Source organism: Plectropomus leopardus, chromosome 16 (assembly GCF_008729295.1).
Source record: "Plectropomus leopardus isolate mb chromosome 16, YSFRI_Pleo_2.0, whole genome shotgun sequence".
Classification (NCBI taxonomy): domain Eukaryota; kingdom Metazoa; phylum Chordata; class Actinopteri; order Perciformes; family Serranidae; genus Plectropomus; species Plectropomus leopardus.
The window spans coordinates 4,626,438-4,646,694 of record NC_056478.1 but is presented as its reverse complement, the minus strand read 5'-3'; the positions used below and the strand labels follow the sequence as shown (position 1 = coordinate 4,646,694).

The following is a 20,257-nucleotide window of genomic DNA, read 5'->3' as shown; positions in this document are numbered from 1 at the left end:
TCAGTAAATGAGCCCCTCATTAACTTTTTCTGACCCCGTCTCCCCTGGGGAAAGCCAAACCAATCACACCGCCAAATCAGCTTCCTGTACGAGACACTGATCCAACATCAGCTTTCGCTCATCTGCTCTGCACGGTACAAGTGTGTAACGCTGCGAGGGAGGCTGGAGACAGAGCAGGAAAGAGGAGAGAGAATATTACTTTATATCTGCGTCTGTGTGTGTGTGTGTGCTCAACAGTATTCAGATCCTTTACTGAATTAAAAGCACTAATACTACACTGTAAAAATACTCTGTTACAGGTACAAGTCCTGCATTGAAATTTTTATTTTTAAAAATTAAGTGTATTCAGGAAAAAGTACTCAAAGTATTAAAAGTACCCAATGCAGAAAAATGTACTATTTCAAAACAATATAAAACAAACAAAAACTGAAAATTGATTTAAAGTAATAATAACACAAATCCAGAATTATTGAATATAAAGGGAAAAAACTCAACATTATAGAAAACAACCAGAAAACTTTTTTTAAGAAAGAAAAATGCTTAAATGTTTATCAGAATAGTTGGCAATTCATTTTATGCCAATCAACGAATCATTGCAGCTTTACTTGTATGAACTGTTTGATACTTTTGGCAAAAATCTTAATTTGTATCATAACTAAAGTATTCAGGTAAATGAAGTGAAGTGAAAAGTAAAACATTTACCTCTGAAATTTAGTGGAGTAAAAGCAGCATGAAAAGAAAAAAATACTCAAGTAAAACACCTCAAATGTGTACTTAAGGACAGTACTTGAGTACATGTACTTAGTTACATTCCACCAGTGGCTGGCTCTGAGGCAGCCGTCTTACTGTAAGACCTCTTTTCTTGGATCACATAAGACTTTTGGGGAAAAGTTCTCCGGCTTTGTTTCTCCCCTCCGGGCTCCGAGCTTTGGGACCGCCGTACCAACTCTTGCGGTAGCCGCTGATGATAAAGTAGATGCAGATGCAAGCAAACATAAGAGCGTGTTGAACGCTGGCCTGTGTTGAATTAGATGAATCCCGACCGAGGCTCTTTTTATGACTCATAAGCGGGCTGACAGGGCCGTGCCGTCGTGACTGATAGATTCATTTAGCCTTATTAAGTCGTGCCATTTAAAGGGGCAATTTGTCAATGAGTGGCACAGAGTTTTTCTGTGTATGTGTGTGTGTGTGTGTGTGTTTACAGTCATCACTTCACTGTAGTTGTTATTACACCAGTGACGTAGAGCTTTATTTCATGTGGATGCTGCGTTAAGACCGGAGGGGTCTTTACTGTTTACACATCTTCTCCATCACCTCTCCTGTCTCTCCTTTTGTGAGTCTCTCTTTCTCTCTAATGCCACCCGCCCCCCACCCCATCACATATTTCCTTTTTTCCCCCATTGGAGTGCTTTTTTTCCTGCCTCCCCTGTCTCCATATGGAAATGACAGAGTAGACGAGATGGATCTGTATATTAAAGCCTAGCTGACATTAGAATTAGCATAATGTGTCGTGGCCTTAGGGCACTACCTGCCATCTGCATTAGCCTGTAGACATGCACACACTCAAAATTTCATACACAGACAAAGAGCCTCATACACAGACTCAAGCACAAAGTTCATTTTCCCTAAACTCCACACATGTTCACACAGGTTTTACATAAACTCAAAACATTGTAAAGACATTTTTTTGCATATTTTATTTGGATTTTATATTTAAAACCAGGTAAAAGTCTCAGAGATTTAAAATCACCTTTTGCAAGAGCGACCAGGCCAAGAGAGCAACATAGACATTGTTACAACATCCAGTTAACCCTTTGAAACCTGAGCAAACTGGCTTGGTTTCTTTCAAAAACACCGAAAGATGTTATAAGACGTTATGAGTTAGTAGAGAATTACGTAAAAACTTTACCTATAAAATATATATTAAGACAAAAAGTTAACAATAATAATATAAATGTAGTTTTCTGGACATTTTCCATATTTTTATTTTATTATTAACTTATTGTAAATTCTCTCATAATAGTTTTTCTCTCTTTATAAAACAAGTTGCCAGGTTTATTTCTTGTCACCTTGCAATTTGTGGAACATCTCTTGTCAAGTTGCTTGTTGCCTTTTTAGCCATGTTTTCAAAAGAAATCAAAGCAGTTTTCAAATGTTTAAATGCATCGCGTACAACACTGTACACTGCATGATGCTGCTTAATGGTCATCTTTGTCCATCTGCAGACTCTAACACTGACACTAATCTCTGCTCGGGCCGGTTCCTTCTCATCTGTGTATGTACATGGGTGAAAACCAAAATCAATATGGTCTGCGCTCTCACAATGTTTTACAGATGTTGGTCCCCAAGGTTAGAAGAGAACTTGGCAAAAAGGCTTTTCAATATGCTGCCCTGAATAACTCACAGAAGGACCTGAAATTGTCGGAGCTGATTACTATGAAGGAATTTAAGTCCGTTTTAAAGGACTGGAAAAATAAAATCCTCAAATTCTCACTGAAATCATTCTAGAAAACTACATGCTTATGTATTTTACTGTTTTTTGTATTGCATTTTAAATGACAAGTTCTGATAAAAAATAATGCCTAACTTCTATGTTGTGACCATTTGAAATTTGAACCCCTTGAGCAGCTGAAATCTTATGAAGATCAGATGTTCATTTTTTTCCATTTGAGAAAACCATGAATTTAGATTTGTCTGCATGTAACACGAGTTGAAGTCAAGTTTGAACTGAATGAGTTTGAGCCGCTGAGGAGGATGAGCAATAGATAACTGTGTCATCTGCATAAAAGTGGAGAACAGCAGCTGATAAATTATGACAAAGATTGTTCACATACACGGAGAACAGTGGTCCTGGAATGGAGCTCTGAGATTTTACAACATTAACGTTGATTTTCCTTCTCTTCACAGAAAAAGATGAGCCGTCCAGCTACATCTGCACCACCTGCAAGCAGACCTTCACCAGCGCCTGGTTCCTGCTGCAGCACGCCCAGCACACTCATGGCATCCGCATCTACCTGGACAACCACCCGGCCAACTGCTCCCTCACTCCCCGCATGGCTCTGCCTCCGCCGCCGTGCGCCGACGCTCTGCCCCGCTCCCCTCTCCCCACTTTCCTCGGAGACAACAACCCGTTCCACCTCCTCCGCATGGCTGCGCCCCTGCTCAGGGAACACCCCCCTCCCCCGGGGTACATGGAGGACCGCATCGCCTCCGACCCCCCCTTTTGCCAGCCCTCCCCCGCCCCCGAGACCCCCGCTAGAGCGGCTGGGCCCAGAGGAGATGGGGCTGCTTTCCCAGCACCCCAGTGCCTTTGAGAGGGTGATGCGGATGACCCCCATGGAGCCTCCGTCCATGGACTTCTCCCGACGTCTGAGAGAACTGGCGGGCAACACGACCAATAACGGAGGGCCCACGCCTCCTCTCTCGCCCAACCGCGTGCCGCCCATGCACCGCTTGCTGAGTCCCACGCTTTTCCAGCCTGGCGCCAAGCCCCCGGCGTTCCTCACCTACGCCCCGCAGCCACCCACCTCTCAGGGGGGACACGGTTCTTCCAGCCCTCCCGATTCCCAGAATCAGAACCCGGGGAAGTCCAAATCCTGTGAGTTCTGCGGCAAGATCTTCAAGTTCCAGAGCAACCTGATCGTGCACAGACGCAGCCACACGGGGGAGCGGCCGTACAAGTGTCATCTATGTGATCACGCGTGTTCTCAGGCCAGCAAGCTCAAGAGGCACATGAAGACACATATGCACAACAAGTCCGGGTCCATGAGCGGCTCCCCAGAGCAGGGGAACAGAGAGGAGGGACCAGAGAGCGAGGAGAAGAGCAGGGAGGGGAATACAAGAGGGATGGGGATGGACAATGAGGAGGAGGAGGAGGAAGAGGAGGAGGAAGAAGAGGAGGAGGAGGAAGAGGAGGAAGAGCTGAGGAACGGGAGTCGGCCAGATTCCAACCTAAGCGAGGACTCGCAGGAGTTCAGCCAGAACAGGGAGAACGGCCCCAGACAGGAGGAGAAACCCCTGAGCGAGGACAGAGTCAGTGACAGCGGCGGGGTCGGCATCATGCACCCGTACAACCACCTGGACAATCACCTGAGACTGAACCCCAACAAGAGGAGCCTGGAGAGACAGCCCAACGGAGACGGCGGGGAGAGGGGCGAAGAACGAGAGAACGAGAGGGAGCCGGACCGAGAGCAGGACGAGCAGACGGCCCAGCGGCCTGTGATGAACGGCAGGATCAGCGTTTCCGAAGCAGACTCCTTTCCCGGACTGTTCCAGCGCCGGCCCACCCCCATCACCAGCCCGAGCCCCTCCAACAACAAGAGAATCAAGATAGAGAAGGAGCAGCTGGAGCTTCCCCCGACTCTACCCCTCATCTCCCCGGAGAACGTCTACTCTCAGCTCCTGGCTGGCTACGCTGCTTCACGCCACTTCATCAGAGAACCCTTCCTGGGATTCACAGATTCCCGCCAGTCGCCGTTTGCCACCTCCTCTGAGCACTCGTCCTCAGAGACAGGAAGCCTCCGCTTCTCCACCCCGCCAGGGGAGCTAATGGAAGGAGGAAGCGCCTCAGGCCGCAGCGGCAGCAGCACCCCTCACCTCATGCGTGGCCCCGGACCCGGGCGGCCCCCGAGCTCTAAGGATCGACGGAACGACACCTGCGAGTACTGTGGCAAAGTGTTCAAGAACTGCAGCAACCTGACGGTGCACCGCCGCAGCCACACGGGGGAGCGGCCCTACAAGTGCGACCTGTGCAGCTACGCCTGCGCCCAGAGCTCCAAGCTGACGCGCCACATGAAGACCCACGGGCAGTTTGGGAAGGAGGTGTACCGCTGCGACATCTGCCACATGCCCTTCAGCGTCTACAGCACGCTGGAGAAACACATGAAGAAGTGGCACGGCGAACATTTGATGGCCAGCGAGGTCAAACTGGAGCAGGCGGACAGAGGTTAAGCCACCAACCATTAGTTATACAGCCGACAGTGTACACAACACTCACACACACACACACACACACACACACACACACACACACACACAGAATCCCTATAACCACTTCTTCAGCTACGGGGCTTGGCTGGATAATCTCTCTCTCTCTCTTAAAAAAAAATTTGAGACTGATTGATGTTCATCTTTTTTTCTTGTCACAGAAACTGCCACCTGAGAATATAAACAAAGGGAAACTTTAATGAGAACTTGTCTAGAATGCACAACTTGGTGTTTCTTGGCAAACTGTCTGAGGATTTTATCAGTTAGGAATCCATGGAGCCTTTCTACTGTGCAATAATTTCTGTATTTATTGGATTTTTGTAATGATATTTGGCATGTGCAGGTACATCTTTGTGGGATTTCATATGGAGTTAGTTTTGAAAATGTGCTAAAACATTTTTTTTTTCTAAAAATGCGATAACTGGAAAGAAGTCACCCTTAATACAATTTGTTTTTCTCTCCTTTAAGGAAGCTTATTATCATGTGTGAGTAAAATTGTGCAAAGCGTTCAGCTTTTTAAACGAAGAAAAAAAAAATTTGTTTTCTATATAAACTGCAGCAGCGGACTACAATCCACTCCCTCATACAAGCACTGAATGTCAGCCTGACAATAAAACATCGTGCTGGATTTTAAAAATCCACTGTTATCTTAAAGACCTGATAAGTTGAATTTATTCAGGGAATTTGTCCTTTTGAATATTGGCATGTGAACAGTTTCAAAATGCAGTTACTGTATTGCTGTCCTCGCATCAGTCGGGACATAAATAAAGGTTGCACTTCAAGGAGGAACCCTTAACTGATGCTCAGAACATTCCCAATGTAGGATTAAAAATACCATATTTAATATGTTGACTAAGTTAAGACTACTTGTGATCGATGTGAGAAGGAGAACAGTCCTGTTTATGGTTTGTAAATATATTCTTTTTTTTTTTTGATATGTTAAAGTAGCCCCGACTGCGCGTGAACGATGGCCTAAAACAATCAGAAGACCAGCTGCTTGCATCATCCACAGTATATGCTAAGTGTAACTACCATTCATTATTGCTTTATCACTTGATTATCTCCCCCACTCCCCCCGCCCCACGTGTGCCAACTCAAAGGCAATTTGTTAAAGCTACTTCAACAATTGTAACGCTTTCTAAATCGCCTCCCTCTGCTGCCGACACCGCCGCCGTGTCTCTCTCTGACCCGTGTCCCCCTCAGGATCCACAAAATGGCTCCAAATGAAATTCATATCAATACGTGTTAGCGTGTGTGTTCTTCTCTCCGCGGCGTGCTCTAAGCCTCTCTCTCCGACGGCGTCTTTTCACAGTTCACTAGCTCAGATTCATGCATTAGAGCGGCTTTTAAAAGGGAAGCCTGTTCATTCGCCTCACAAAGTGATATGGGTTTAACTCGCAGTAACAGATTTTGAGACAGTGTGCGTGCTCGCGACTTTTGGGGATTACGTTTTTTTATTTTCTGCATCGTTCATCCTGAAATGAATCTGGTACAGAGAGGCTGTGTGAGTTATGATAATTTTGAGCACAGCTGCAACTGGGGGGACGGCCGGGCGACCTTGAGCAGCGGCTATGCTGATAGTCAAAGTGAAAGATTGGAACGAAAGAAATGAAGAAGTGTGAGAATCAGATGGAAAGAGAGAGAGAGAGCGAGACCTTGACCGGGGAGAAGAGTCATTCAAATGAAATTGAAAGCATATGAAAAGTGTTTTTTTTTTCTTTATTGTACCCAAATGCACATCTACAGTGGCCACATGTTATAACGGACCATCAGAGTGAGACAGAGCGAGCGTGAGAGGGAGGGAGAAGCCACATGAAAGGAGATTGAGACGACATCTTTTATTTTAGTTTTGCAATCGTCACAATCATCCTCAAGTGTGACCTCCTGTTTTGGATGATTGTCAGGTTTTATCTGCGCCATTTTGTTTCGACAGAATCTGTACCTTGGATACAAATCCCATTTTTTTGTGATTTTAAGAAAGGACACAGCAACTCTGCAGAAGTGGCTTCTATGTATTTTAGCACATGAGAGCAAAAAAATCTAAACCCTGATGTAGATGCTCAGTGCGTTAATTCCAGGAAAAAACTCACCTCGGTTCGGCCAAAACGAGACATACAGCCATGAAATTCATGAGCAAGGACCACACCGTCAACAAGATGTGTTTTACAGTTTTGCTCCGACTGCTTGTAGCTCATTTGCCAAATGCATTGTGGGAAAGCTTTGACAGGGAATTTGCTGTAGCACCAGGGCACGACGAAGACCCTGAGAAGTGTATGTGGAGGAGAGGCAGGAGGGAGAGGCGAAGAATACGAGGGCAGAGCATGAGGAGAGGGTTAGGGCTCATTTACGCTCCACTTTAGCTGCATACAAAGATGGATTTCATCCACATTTATGCATGTTTTCTTAAAGCTTTTGAACAAAAAGGGGGCAGTACCACCACAGATTGTGTGGTCATAATTCGAGCGAGATATGACTGTAGGAGATGACGAAGACATTTTAAAAAAAGGCGGAAAGAAATTAATCGGTAATATAGTGAAAAGAATTCTCCGTCCACATGTCACAGTATATTTAATTGAAAGATGCATTTGTTCACTCCTTCACCATCACCACCTGCAGCATGTTTTCATCCCAACTCGTCAAATACCGCCGCTTTGTCAAGGACATGCATGTTAAAATATGCCGCTTACAGCTTACAGAAGCTTACAGATATGGACAAAATGGAGCAGTCCCGCTGGGATCGTGGACGAACAGAACGAATCGGTAAATATAGTAAAAAGAATTCTCTGTTCACATGTCGTGATGTATTTAATGGCGTCACAAACCACCACCGTCTGCACATTGCCTCCGTTAAAAGATACATTATTACGACCTCCTCCACCGTCGCTTCGTTTGCTGCGACATGTTTTCATCCCAACTCGTCGAATACCGAATGTCCGCTTTGTCAGCGGACACATACGTTAATATATTACACGCTGGGTACCTTCCTGTGTCTGTTTTGGATGTTTATGGACGGCGTGTCATTGTACACTTAAATACATGCATTGTGTAATAAACTTACAGCGTAGGTAAAATACTATAAATATAAAGTTGATTTCCGTAGATTCCCAGGTGAAAGTCCAGAGTTTGTTTGACCCATCCACCTTCCCTTCCGCCTGCCATATACAAACTTTGTCGCTCTTTGTATCACTGTAGTTGGCGGCATCTTCCCCAAATATTGCCGCCAAGTGCGTAACATACTGCCTTGAAGGATGCCTCTGTGTCCATGTCCGACACCGATGGCACCGATGCCAATGTCCACCAACGCCAATGTCCACCAACGCCAATGTCCACCAACAAAGCAGCAATATCTGAGTTGGGTTGTTGGCCATTGCCTCTAAAACGTACTCGCCCGGTGCGTATCATACTGCCATTAAAGGGCGTCTCTCCGTATCTGTGTCTGACACCAACGTCCACTGAGATCAATGTCCAGTGAGTGGTGGTATTTGACGAGTTTTAGGCAAGAGCGGGTTGTTTGTCTGAAACTTTTGACCTTGAGTGCCATTTATTGATTGCATCTGTGCCATTACAAAGGGAAACATCAGTTTTCGTTCGTATAAATGAGCCAAAAGGTAGATACTTTATGCAGTAAGTGACAGAGTTGAGGTGTGGTCCTGCTCCCGAAATTCGGATAGCTTCGATATATCACATGCAAACGATGAACAGTTGAACCCAGATCCCACACAGACATTCAGTCTTGCAAAATGTTTACAGTGTTGAAGTACGCCATTAATGAAATACTCTGTGTAAGTGTTTAAAAATTATGATAAAGTATTGTTTTCTCCAATGTTCTTTCAAATGTTTTTGAATGCCATAGCAGTTTTGTATGATTATCCTGGTGGAGGGATTTTATCTTCATGTTTCTGTAATTGTTCACTGTAATGGGAAGACAACTTTTGAAATGTAATATTGCAGAATCATGCCAGATTATTTTTTTTTCTATCAAGAGTGGTGCCATTATTGACTTTTGGTCTCTTTCAATGTTTTTTTTTTTTTTTTTTTTGAATATATATTTAATTTTAAATGAGTTTCCTGTTGTTGGTTTGGTGAAGCCATCCTCCGTGGATGTAAAACGAAAATGATTAAAAAGAAAATAATTACCAGAATGAGATGATCCTAAAGGAACAACCTTCGGCAGGGGAGCAGAGAGCTTTGTGCGGGAAATCCTTTTTCCAAATCAATTTTACGAGACATTCACAAACATGTTTTTGTTTTTTTTTGTTTTGTTTTCCTCATGGTTGGTTGAAGGTCTTGTGACGGCACTTGCAACTGTAATTTTAAATGCATTTTCATACTTCACTTTTCACGACTTTCACTTTCACACTCTTTGTACAAAATAGTTTTCCTTGTTCTTTTTTGGGGGGGAGTGCATCATTGTGGAAAAAAGTGATTTCAGAACAGTACACATCTGCTGTTTTGAACATATATGTATTTTTGTAATGTGTTGAAAAATCAATACAAGAAAGCCAACACTTCAATAAATGTTGCAATTGCTCTATGATTGAAGCATCTTTTCACTCTGATTATTTCACCTTCGTTTTCTTCCACCACCACAGTTTATATTGGAACAGTTCCCGACACACAATAATTTTAGTTACAACTAGAATACAAAACTTTATTGTTGCTTTACAGCCTATTTCTAACAACACTGTTGTTAATTAAATCAGCATTCCTTGAAAACTTTGAATCCTCGACAAGTGAATCATGCATTTATTTGCCATCGACACAAACCATGTGACACTGCTGCTAATAATTTAGTATAACGTCTAATCTGATGTTGAGTTTAGGGTGTGGAACTTTAATTTTTTTATTAAAAACTATACAAAACATGCACAAATCAAACACAAACTAATACAGTTATTACAATTACTGATTATTTATTGTGGAATTTAGATATAATGAAAAGATCTTAAACGTATGGTATTTATACAGTAGAAGCAGGCTGATGACGGGTTTTTCCAGAATTTGACCATTATTTGCTTCCTTTCTTCCTTTAAATGCAGGATAGGAAGTAACGAATTACATTTGGTCTTGTTAGTGTAATAAAGTCAATTTTGTATAGTTTTTTGAGTATTTTTACCTGTAATTCCACTTTATCTACCCATGCAATGACTTCTTAAATCAAGATTTAATTTACTTTTGAAAAGCTGTACTTTCTCTAATTCAGACATCAGAACGTCTCTTCTTCTCTTGTAGTTTAACTTGGATTTTTTGGGGGGATGCCTTCCAGTGTTGGCTTATTTATGATGACCAAAATATTCAGATTCTAACATTTGAAAATATAAATTTTGGTTTTCAAATGGAGAATAAAAAAAAAGAAGAAAAAAGAAAAATATAATATTAATTTGACTATCTTATGAGATAAAACTATTTAAAAGATCACTGAAATATTGCAATATGGAGAAAGCCCTACATCTGTATAAATATCTAATTTCTGAATGACCACTTGTGTTTTTTTCCTATTGTTTTATATATTGTCCTTTACTTATCTAATTGTTTGAGGCTGTCTACATACTTTAATTTATTTGACTGCTGCCCTCGCGCAGGTCAGTTCATGTGAATGACATGAACTTAATATAATACCCTTGAAGGAATATAATACTTTTTATTGAATATTAATCTTCAATAAAGTTCAATAAAAAAAAAAAAAACTCGGCCGGAGGTCAGGAGGTCAAGGGGCGGAGACGGGGTGGGAAGGATGCGGAAAGGCAGGTGACACTCCGGCTGTGGCTAGCAACAGCGGTTGTGGTTAGCATTATTATATCTCCATGTGATTAAAAAAATGCATTTTTTTTTCTTTAAATAATCACTTATTCAACACCGCGCCTGGCGGGCTTAGCAAATGACTTAATTCAAACGCACCTGCGATATCACGTTACACAGGTGCAGGCTAGGCTAACAACATGGAGTGAAGGCTAACACCACAGAGGCTAACACAGCGAAGGCTAACCAGGCTAACACAGTGAAGGCTAACACTGTGAAGGCTAACACCACAGAGGCTAACACCACGGAGGCTAACACAGTGCAGGCTAACACCACAGAGGCGAACACCACAGAGGCTAACACCATGGAGGCTAACACCACGGAGGCTAACACAGGGAAGGCTAACACCACGGATGCTAACATCACGGAGGCTAACACCACAGAGGCTAACACAGTGAAGGCTAACACCACGGAGGCTAACCAGGCTAACACAGTGAAGGCTAACACTGTGAAGGCTAACACCATGAAGGCTAAAACAGTGAAGGCTAACACCGTTAAGGCTAACACCACAGAGGCTAACACAGCGAAGGCTAACACAGTGAAGGCTAACACCGTTAAGGCTAACACCACGGAGGCTAACACAGTGCAGGCTAACACCACGGAGGCTAACACCGTGAAGGCTAACACCATGAAGGCTAACACCACGGAGGCTAACACAGTGCAGGCTAACACCACGGAGGCTAACACCATGTAGGCTAACACCACGGAGGCTAACACAGTGCTAACACACGGCTAACACCATGAAGGCTACACCACGAGGCTAACACAGTGCAGGCTAACACCACGGAGGCTAACACCATGAAGGCTAAGACGGGGGACAGCGGGATTTGGACAACAATCCCCGAAGTGACATTCAGCTCAACATGATGGGAAACGTTGGCAGCAGTGGGACAGAGGGACCAGGTGACAGGTGAGTACATCAACAAACTCTTGTAATTGTGTCAATAATGGTTATGTTACTGAACACCTGTGCGTGTGCGCGTGACTTGGTGCAGGCTCTCCTCTGCTTTATTTGTTGTTGATGCTATAAAGAAATGTCAGGTTAGATCATTTTATGCACTTTCTGTTCTTCATTTTTTTTTTTTGGATAATTTTGGCTGCATTCATACACATGAAAAAAAAAAGTAATTTTATTATAAATTTGATTTTACATTTAGGGAGTTTCATATCGTTTTGCAATCGTTTCATGTCTCCTTAAAGTCATTTTGTGTCAGTTTTTTTTGGTAGTTTTTATGTCTTTATTTTGGAAAATTTTGTGTCTTTTTTTATACATTTTCTATCTTTTTATTTTAATTTTGTGTCCTTTGCAGTCTCCTTTTGTCTCCTGGTTGTAGTTTTGTGTCTTTTTGTAGATATAGTGTGCCATTTTTGCTAGTTTTGTGTTTCTTTGAGGTCATTTGACTTTTTTGGGGGTAGTTTTGTGTTTATTGTGGGCATTTTGTGCCTCTTTGTAATCTCTTTTTGTAACGTATGGTTGTTTTGTGTCTCTTTGTGGACATTTTTAGTATTTTTGAGGTTGTTTTTCTCTTTTTGAAGTGATTTTTTTTAATGTAGTGAAATTTGTGGTGATTTTGAGTCTCCTCTTGGTCAGTATGTGTGAGTGACTTATTGTAGGAGAAGGCTAGGTGGTGCTCCTGACACTTTGCTCCCCTGGGCCTGTTCTCGATAGGCCTGTTCAATAATCCATCTACAGTCTCATACAGACAGTAAACGGTGCCTTGTGCATCAGAATCACACGAACAAGGCAGTGAGGGTGAGAACTGGCCGACATGTCAACTTTAAATTGCTGTAGTGGTTTTCTGAGATAACGTGATCTTAAAACCATTAAGCAAGTAATTCCTCAACAAATTAAAAGTGTATCTCTAACAAATGCTGGAAATAAATTAAAATGTTATTTTAATCAGCATTAACAGTCACATTTTCTGACAAATAAATAGAGTATAATCCAGAAAACATTAGTTCAGTGTAATAAAAAGAGATAATTAAAACTGCCCCCCAGTAATTTTTTAGTCGTAAGATTGAATGCAAACTGCAGTGGATGTTTAAGTGTAATGGCTTGATGTTTTTATGGTTGAAATTTAAGAAAAACCTATCATGTTGTCAGTGAGGAATCTCTCCAGCTTGCAGTTAACGTTTTCGGGGCAAGACAAGACACAGATAGACGGTTGGTGCTGAATCTTGATCACAATCTGACAAATAATATTTCACATTGTGCAACTACACCAGTGCATTGATTAAAAAGAAAAAAAAGAGCACCTTGCAAAATGTTCCTCCAGAGACGACTGCTGCTGCTACAACTCTCTTGTTCTTTGAAAACAATGCAGACGAGAGTGTGACTCACAGCTTTTATTTCTGAAGGTAGCTGTTGACAGCCTCATGCTTCATAAATGAGTCCTGGCATGAGTGTGGGGACCCATCAGGTATTTCTTGATATCGGGCCAACAGCAGTCAAGCCTGTCCTCGCTTGAGCCTCCAGGCCATTGGATAGCATAACAGAAACCGTGCGCGTGCAGCGTGTGTGTGTGTGTGTGCGCGCTCCAAGAGAAAGGAGAAGAAGAGACACAATAGAGTGGAGATAGAGGAATGAAGAACGGAAAGAAGGCTTGTGCAGGGCGGGTTTGTGTGAGAAAGTCGAATCAGGAGGAATTCTCTGTGGTTGCCAGCTCTCGCCACAAACAACGTCGCTTAAAGTGTCTCAGTGTCACAACATTCAGCACGGATCAATGTAAAAATGTAATTATTACATCAAAATATCCTGAAAATAATCAAACAATCAGCTACAAATCGCTGATGTTTGGAGGATTTGGTGTTTGCAGGAGGGATTGTGTGTGTGTGTGTGTGTGTGTGTGCCTGAAGGCTGACATCTGGGTGCCATGTTGATCATTCTGGTCTTCTGGTCAGCAGAAATGTGCATGTTGAGAGGATGTCACGTTCCCACAGCTCTTATCCTAGCAATGGCAGAGCTATTGACACAACAATTGCAATAGCATGACTTTCAGTAAACGCTTAGTGGCTGCAGATGTTTTTTTTTTAAAGGGACAGTTCACACAAAGAATCCAAAATACATATTTTTCCTCTTACCTGTACTGTTTTTTCTTTTTATTCAGCCTAGATTTTTTTGGTGTGAGGTGCAAAGTGTGTGGCGATCTCGGACGTGGAGATGTTTGCCTTCTCTTCAATATAATGGAACAAGCTGACACTCGGCTTGTGGTGCTCAATGCACCAAAACAAAAAAAACAGACAAAAAAAACAAAACAGCAATGTCTCTTTCATGACTTGGTTATTCAAGATCATCTACAGACCTTGTTGTGAACAGATTCATGTAGGAACTATTTTCTTTCCGCTGAACTACAAACCCCAACTGTATCACTACGCAAAAGGAGGCTGCATCTACCTGTGTAGGAGAGGCTCATGCTCATGACAGCGCGCAAAAAGTTCTCTTGTTGAGAAAATTTTCTGCATCAATTTATGGTGTCTTTAATAAAATTAACCTGCATGAAATTTGACTTTTGGCAGGGGGGCATCTACAGGATCTTTGATTTTCTATAAAGGTTGAATCACATCTACCGCATTTGAGGCCCATTCATTTAAAACTATTTAAAGTCAGGCTAATGGGATAAAATGTTATGGAAAAGTTTTGAAAATTCATTTGTATAAATGTGTGGGAGCCCTGTCTTTAATTAAGTCAAAAATTAAAGACATATACAGCTGCTTTCATGTTTTTATTGGGTGGGAGAAAAATGCACATTGTAAAATTATGATCAGGGCTCAGCGGGACGTTCAGTGTGACAGCGGCATTCATGTAATGTTACAAACAAGCCAAGGGTGCTAATGACAGATCGCAAATGACACTAGATATCAAACAAAAGCCGGAGACTGAATCATATTAACTTTCTGTTAGTTGTAAATTCATCACTTCTTCACTTCATGGTGCGGCCTCTCTCTCTCCCTCTGTGTGACGGCCTGCATGTCTGCAGCTGCTTGTTCAAAAGAGTATCGTAAAACTCAAGAGCGCTCACTCTGCAGCAAAATCTAGGAACCAAAACTTCTACAAAAGCACAGTGACAAGAAGAAAACAACAAACTTTCAAGGGGCAGCCCTAGTGGATTATCTTGAGTAACTGGGTCATGATTTCTGCAAAAGGACATTGCTGAGTTTTTTAAATGTATTTTTTGGTACTTTGAGCACCACAAGCAGAGTGCTATCTAGTTCCACTATATTAGAGAAAAAGCAGACATCTCTGCAGCCAATATCTCCAACACCAAAACAATCTACACTGATAAATAGCACGACAGGTAAGAGAGAAAATTATCATTTTTGATTCTGGGGTGAACTGTCCCTTTAATGATTCAAAAAAGGTAAAAAAAAATCTCATAATGTCAAATGATCCCTCACTCTCTTCATATCTATTTAAAACACGTGGAAGATGCAATTTGTTGGCATAACACATATTTTTCTAATCAAACTGACAAGTTAAAGAACAAAGTTGTGTATTTGTCTTGCAAAATTGCAAATCATATCTGGACCTCAAGCATCTTATTATGAGACTTATTTTGGCAGCTCTTTCGACCCGTTCTGAACTGTATTTTTTTTTAAAGGGCCACTCTCCGTATAATCAGAGGCCACACAAATGTGCGCTCCCAGACCCATCCGGCCACTTCTCTGCCACCAGCCCATGCTGCAAAGTTCACATGTGACGTGAGGTTACAAAGCTCTCTTTAAAGCTTGTTTAGGAGCAGGCCCCCTCCTGCGTGCCCGGCTCCGTGGGAGAAAAGTGGCCTGGAGCACCAGTGGTGAGGAGGTGCTGGATCCTCTTCACCAGAGAGCGCTGGGCAGAGGCCCGAGAGTCACAGACAGAGAGTCGCGGAGCAGGAGATGGGAAATCATGGTTTGGAGTAAAACCACGTCCTCGGGGAACAGGGTGTCAGCAGGGATTGCGGTTCACGTCCTGGGCCACACAGAACCACAAGCCCGCCGCAGAGACCCGACTTTCCACTGGATCACAGGGCTCAGGCCCCACTGGCCTCTCTGTAGATATCCAGTTACTAATCTACCGGCCCTGACCAGTACCCAGCCGAATGGCGCTGCCGCCCAGCAGGCAGACTAAGTTTCGCCCTGCGACACAGCGACCAGAGTAAATCCAGCCCAGCTGGCTGCTCTTGGGAAAAGGGAGGGAGGGAGAGCAATTTTGAGGGGTGGTCAGGAGACAGAGCAGTGTGGTGGAGCGTGGTCACTCAACAGCTGCGGCTTGGGAAGATCCTCTCTTCGGGGAGAATCTGACCCGAAGGAACAAAGGCTTTGCGGTCATGTCGAGCGTGTAACTAAAGGACAGGAAATGCAGACTTTTTCAGAGAGAGGAAAAACACTGAAGCCACTCGGTGGGAGGTTTTGGTCGTTTACGGCACAACCATGTCGTCAAGCATCAAAACGAGACTCATCTCAAAACAGAAATGACAACTTATGGTTGCTATAATTGCCTCCTTTACATACAGAAAATCCCTTAAAGGGATACTTCGCCGATTTTCAACCGGCTTTGTATCAAAACAATGTGGGAAGTATGTGGAGATGAACTGCTGTAAACTTTCCTCCATCTAACCAGTGCATAGATACATCGCCAAATGACGAAAGAGTTTTGTTGGCTTCTTCATGTCGGTGAAATACCTCTTTGACCCTTTAACACCTGGATTGATAGAAGTTCACTTCACGAACATTTAAACCTCAAAAGCCGAAGACAAAAGTTTTGATTTCATTTGAAAAACCCAGAAAAAAACATAATGAGCAACTTGACAAGAGATGACCCGCAATTGAAAAGTAGCTTGGAGGATTATTGAAAAAATGGGGGAAAGTGACCAGAAAACTATATTCATTAAAAGTATATATATATATAATATATAAATTAGGGGTCAACAAATTATTGGCCTGGCCGATGATTGGGGCAGATGGCCAGTATTTGGCATTTTGCAGATTATCTGTAATCGCCAATAAAATTAATTTTTAAAAAAGTGCAAAGAAAGAAGAAAGTGTTGTTTTTTTTTACTTTGTAAAGCCTCAGTGAGCTATTTTTATTTATTTAATTTTTATTTAGGAAACATTAAACAAAAGTTTTTTGTTGCAATTTGTTATATATTTCAAATTCTAAACATTTTATTTTCATTGTAACCAAATATCAATTACTGGTCTAATTAAATAATGATCGGTATCGGCCCCATACCAGTTGACCGCTAATATAAATAAATAAATAAATATTCATTTACTGTATATTTGTGTGTGTGTGTGTGTGTTTATGAATATATATATATTTTACCTTGTTTGATTTGTTCGTTGGTTCTCATTATTAGATATGTTAAAAAAACAGGGAGGCAATGTCTAGAATATAAATATATTTAATTTTTTTTGAAAGAACTTTCTTGATTTTTCCCCTCTATTATTATTATTATTATTATTATTATTATTATTATTATTATAATTAGTAGTAGTAGTAGTAGTTGTAGTAGTAGTATTAATTTATTTATTTTATTCTCTTTCTGGTAATTGTCTTGTAAGTTTTTACTAATTTCTAGCTATTTTGTGGGCCATCTCTTGTTAAGTTGCTTGTTGCCCTCCCATGTTTTTGGCAGAAATCAAGCCACTTTGCTCTGGTGTGAAAGGGTTAACTAAAACTAAAATCCGTTGTTTGTCAGTTACACTGTATAGTTTCCTTTGCTGTTTTAGACACCTGATGTGATGCTGATTTTCCGTCAGCTGATCTCGTCTTTTTCACTCAAACAACTCGGCGGGTCGTGACTGCACAAGCCCTCCGAAACACCCGGCCGTCACCTCGCCATGGAGACACAGTCAAGCAAAACGTTTATTTATCTTTGCGCCGCAGCCACACCTTCGCCGTCTGCCCGTTTAAGTCCTCCAGTCTCTTCATCACTCGCTCCGATTGTCGTAACCTCACTTGTATCTATTTTCACTCCTCAGCTCTTTGTTCTCTGTTTCCTCTCCCTCGCCTGCCTGATTGATTCCTTCCAGATAAACTTTCTCTCCTCTTCCCCTCCTGTTTTTATTCCAAACTCCTCTCTTCTGTCCCACTGTCAGCATAATTCCCCCGGTGTCAGACCTCCCAGATGGGCCCAGACGCAGGTAGATAGCTGCCGCGGTGGGGAAGCTCCTCTGCTGTCGGCTTCCTGACGCCCGACCTGCCCCCCGCACACACACTCGCACACACACACCTCGCCTCAGGGGGGTCAGTGTCATTGTTGGCGTTGGGCACATGCTCGTCGCGGTGCAATATTAAATCTTCTCATTTGATTTGGACTGTAATTATGTCGTAAAAACAAACTGGCTGTGAAGCCGTGGCCCGCCAGTGTGATCTACTTTCATCAAGTGCAGACTGGCTTAATTATAGAGTGTGCCGTATACCCATCTTTCACTGGGCAGCTTTTCCTGCTGCTTCTTTAAGCCATCACATTCTTTTATTGTGCGTTAATCACAAGGCAATTGGGCCGTTTGCGACGGCTGGGGGTAGATTTTAACACTGGTCTGTACACATCCTGCGAATTCTGAGAAAAAAAAAGTCAAGAGTTGTACACGGTAATGGAATCTGATGCCTCCTCTATTTCTGCGGTGTACTTAATGATATGGTTTTCATACCACAAAGGTATTCAAATGTGAGGAATCTCTGCTGAGAATAAAGGACTCCGCTGTTCTTTGTGCACTTCAAATTGAGCGTGCGAGGTTAGACGGATAAATAAGTAAATTTGACAATAAATGACCAAATCTCATCAAAGGAAATCACACTGATGTGAACGACTGTAAATAAAACTCAGATCTTTCCCCCCGTGGGATTTTATTTCTGTTTCATTATCTTAAGAGGGAGCCATAAAACACTTGAAGGAATAACACTCAAGCATGAAGATCTATGAATTTTATGAGCAAATTATTTCCTCGTACAGCCGCTGCTTTTTATCTGCTTTTCTTTTTTTTTTTTTACAGTCAGACATCTGAAATACATGTTTGTTTAGGCCTGTATGTGCCACATGGTTAAGTCAAACCAGATTCCACCTTCACATCAACTCGCACAGGAGGACGCCAGATGCCAAATCGCAGCATATGGCAATATGTATATTCATTTATTTTTGCTTTGCCGCGCTTCATGCAATATGTTTTGGAGCAGCGCTTCAAATCACTCAAACGATTAAATGATTTGCACCGTGTATTATACGTCTCAAACTGATTTCAGTAAAAATGTTTATGGTTGTAACAGAGACAGTTACCAGTCAGGATTATTAGAGTGATTAAAAAAAAAAAACTTCACTCAAACTCATTTCTGAGTTTCTGAGAAACTGGGTTTCGGTGGCTTTTTAGCCTCCAAACATTAGTGTTTTTAGGGACCCATCGCTCTTTTTCCAGCAGCCTTTAGCCCCCAAACATGAGTGTGTTTTTGGACCTACAGCTGTTTTTCCAGACACTTTTCAGCCCCCAAACATGAGTGTTTTTTAAGGACCCAAACCTTTTTTTCCCCCAGTGGACTTTCAGTGCCCAAACGTGGGTCGTATTTAGCTACCCGTGGCCGTTATTCTAGTGGCTTTTTTTTGCGCCAAACGTGGGTTATATGTAGAGACCCTCAGCTGTTTTTCCAGCAGCTATTTAACTCCCAAACATGGGTGTTTTTTAGAGACCCGTGGCTGTTTTTCCTGCTCCTTTTTAGCCCCAAAATGTGGTGCTTTTTAGAAACCTGATGCTTTTTTTCCAGCGTCTTTGTAGTCCCCAAATGTTAGTGGTATTTAGGTGGTATTTTGGGACCTGTTACTGTTTCCAGTGAATTTTTAGTGCCCAAATGTGGGTCTTTTTTTTTTTTTTTTTTTTTTAGAGATCTGTAGCTGATTTTCCAGCAGCTTTTTAGCCCTAAAATGTCATTTTTGTTAGCGACCCATGGCTGTTTTGACAGCAGCGATGTAAATCCCCAAATGTGGGTTTTTCTTAGTGACCCATGGATTCTTTTTCAACAGCTTCTTTGCTTCCAAAGTGTGTATTTTTTAGGGATCATGTGTTATTTTACCAGAATGGACAGTGCCATAAAAAGTGGTTGTTTTTTTGCTGAGACATTGCTGCATTTCCAGTGGGGATTGTGCCCCCAAAACCAGTCATTTTAAGCCAGGACATGATTCCTAACAATAACCACGTGTTATTTTGTGTCTACACATAAACAGCCGTTAACCACAGCATTGTTGCTGAATAAATTTTCGATGTATCAGTTACTTGCCAGTGTAACGCGTCTGTGGTTTGCAAAACTGTTTAATGCCAACACTTTTTCTGGTTTGCACAAAAATAACAATAACTGACAAAATCCGCAACCTGGAAGCAGCTGTTTCTTTAGAACAAAAATCAGACTGTGATTGGGATGTGAAGTCAATGCTCAGTGGCTAGCAGTAAGAGAACAGAGCGAGGGTTAATGTCAGATGAGTGTGTGAGGGAGGGGGAAGGATGG

The 20,257-nt window shown here is 42.3% G+C and overlaps 1 protein-coding gene across 1 annotated transcript in view; it reads left to right on the top strand.

The window, feature by feature from the left end:
• The window catches only part of LOC121955084 (B-cell lymphoma/leukemia 11B-like), a 46,024-nt gene extending 36,496 nt beyond the window's left edge, over positions 1 to 9,528 (top strand). Inside the window, 2 exon segments of the mRNA XM_042502873.1 lie at positions 2,908 to 3,206; positions 3,208 to 9,528. Of these exon segments, the coding sequence (XP_042358807.1) occupies positions 2,908 to 3,206; positions 3,208 to 4,950 (2,042 nt within the window). The 3' untranslated portion in view covers positions 4,951 to 9,528.
• The last annotated feature ends 10,729 nt before the right edge of the window (positions 9,529 to 20,257 follow it).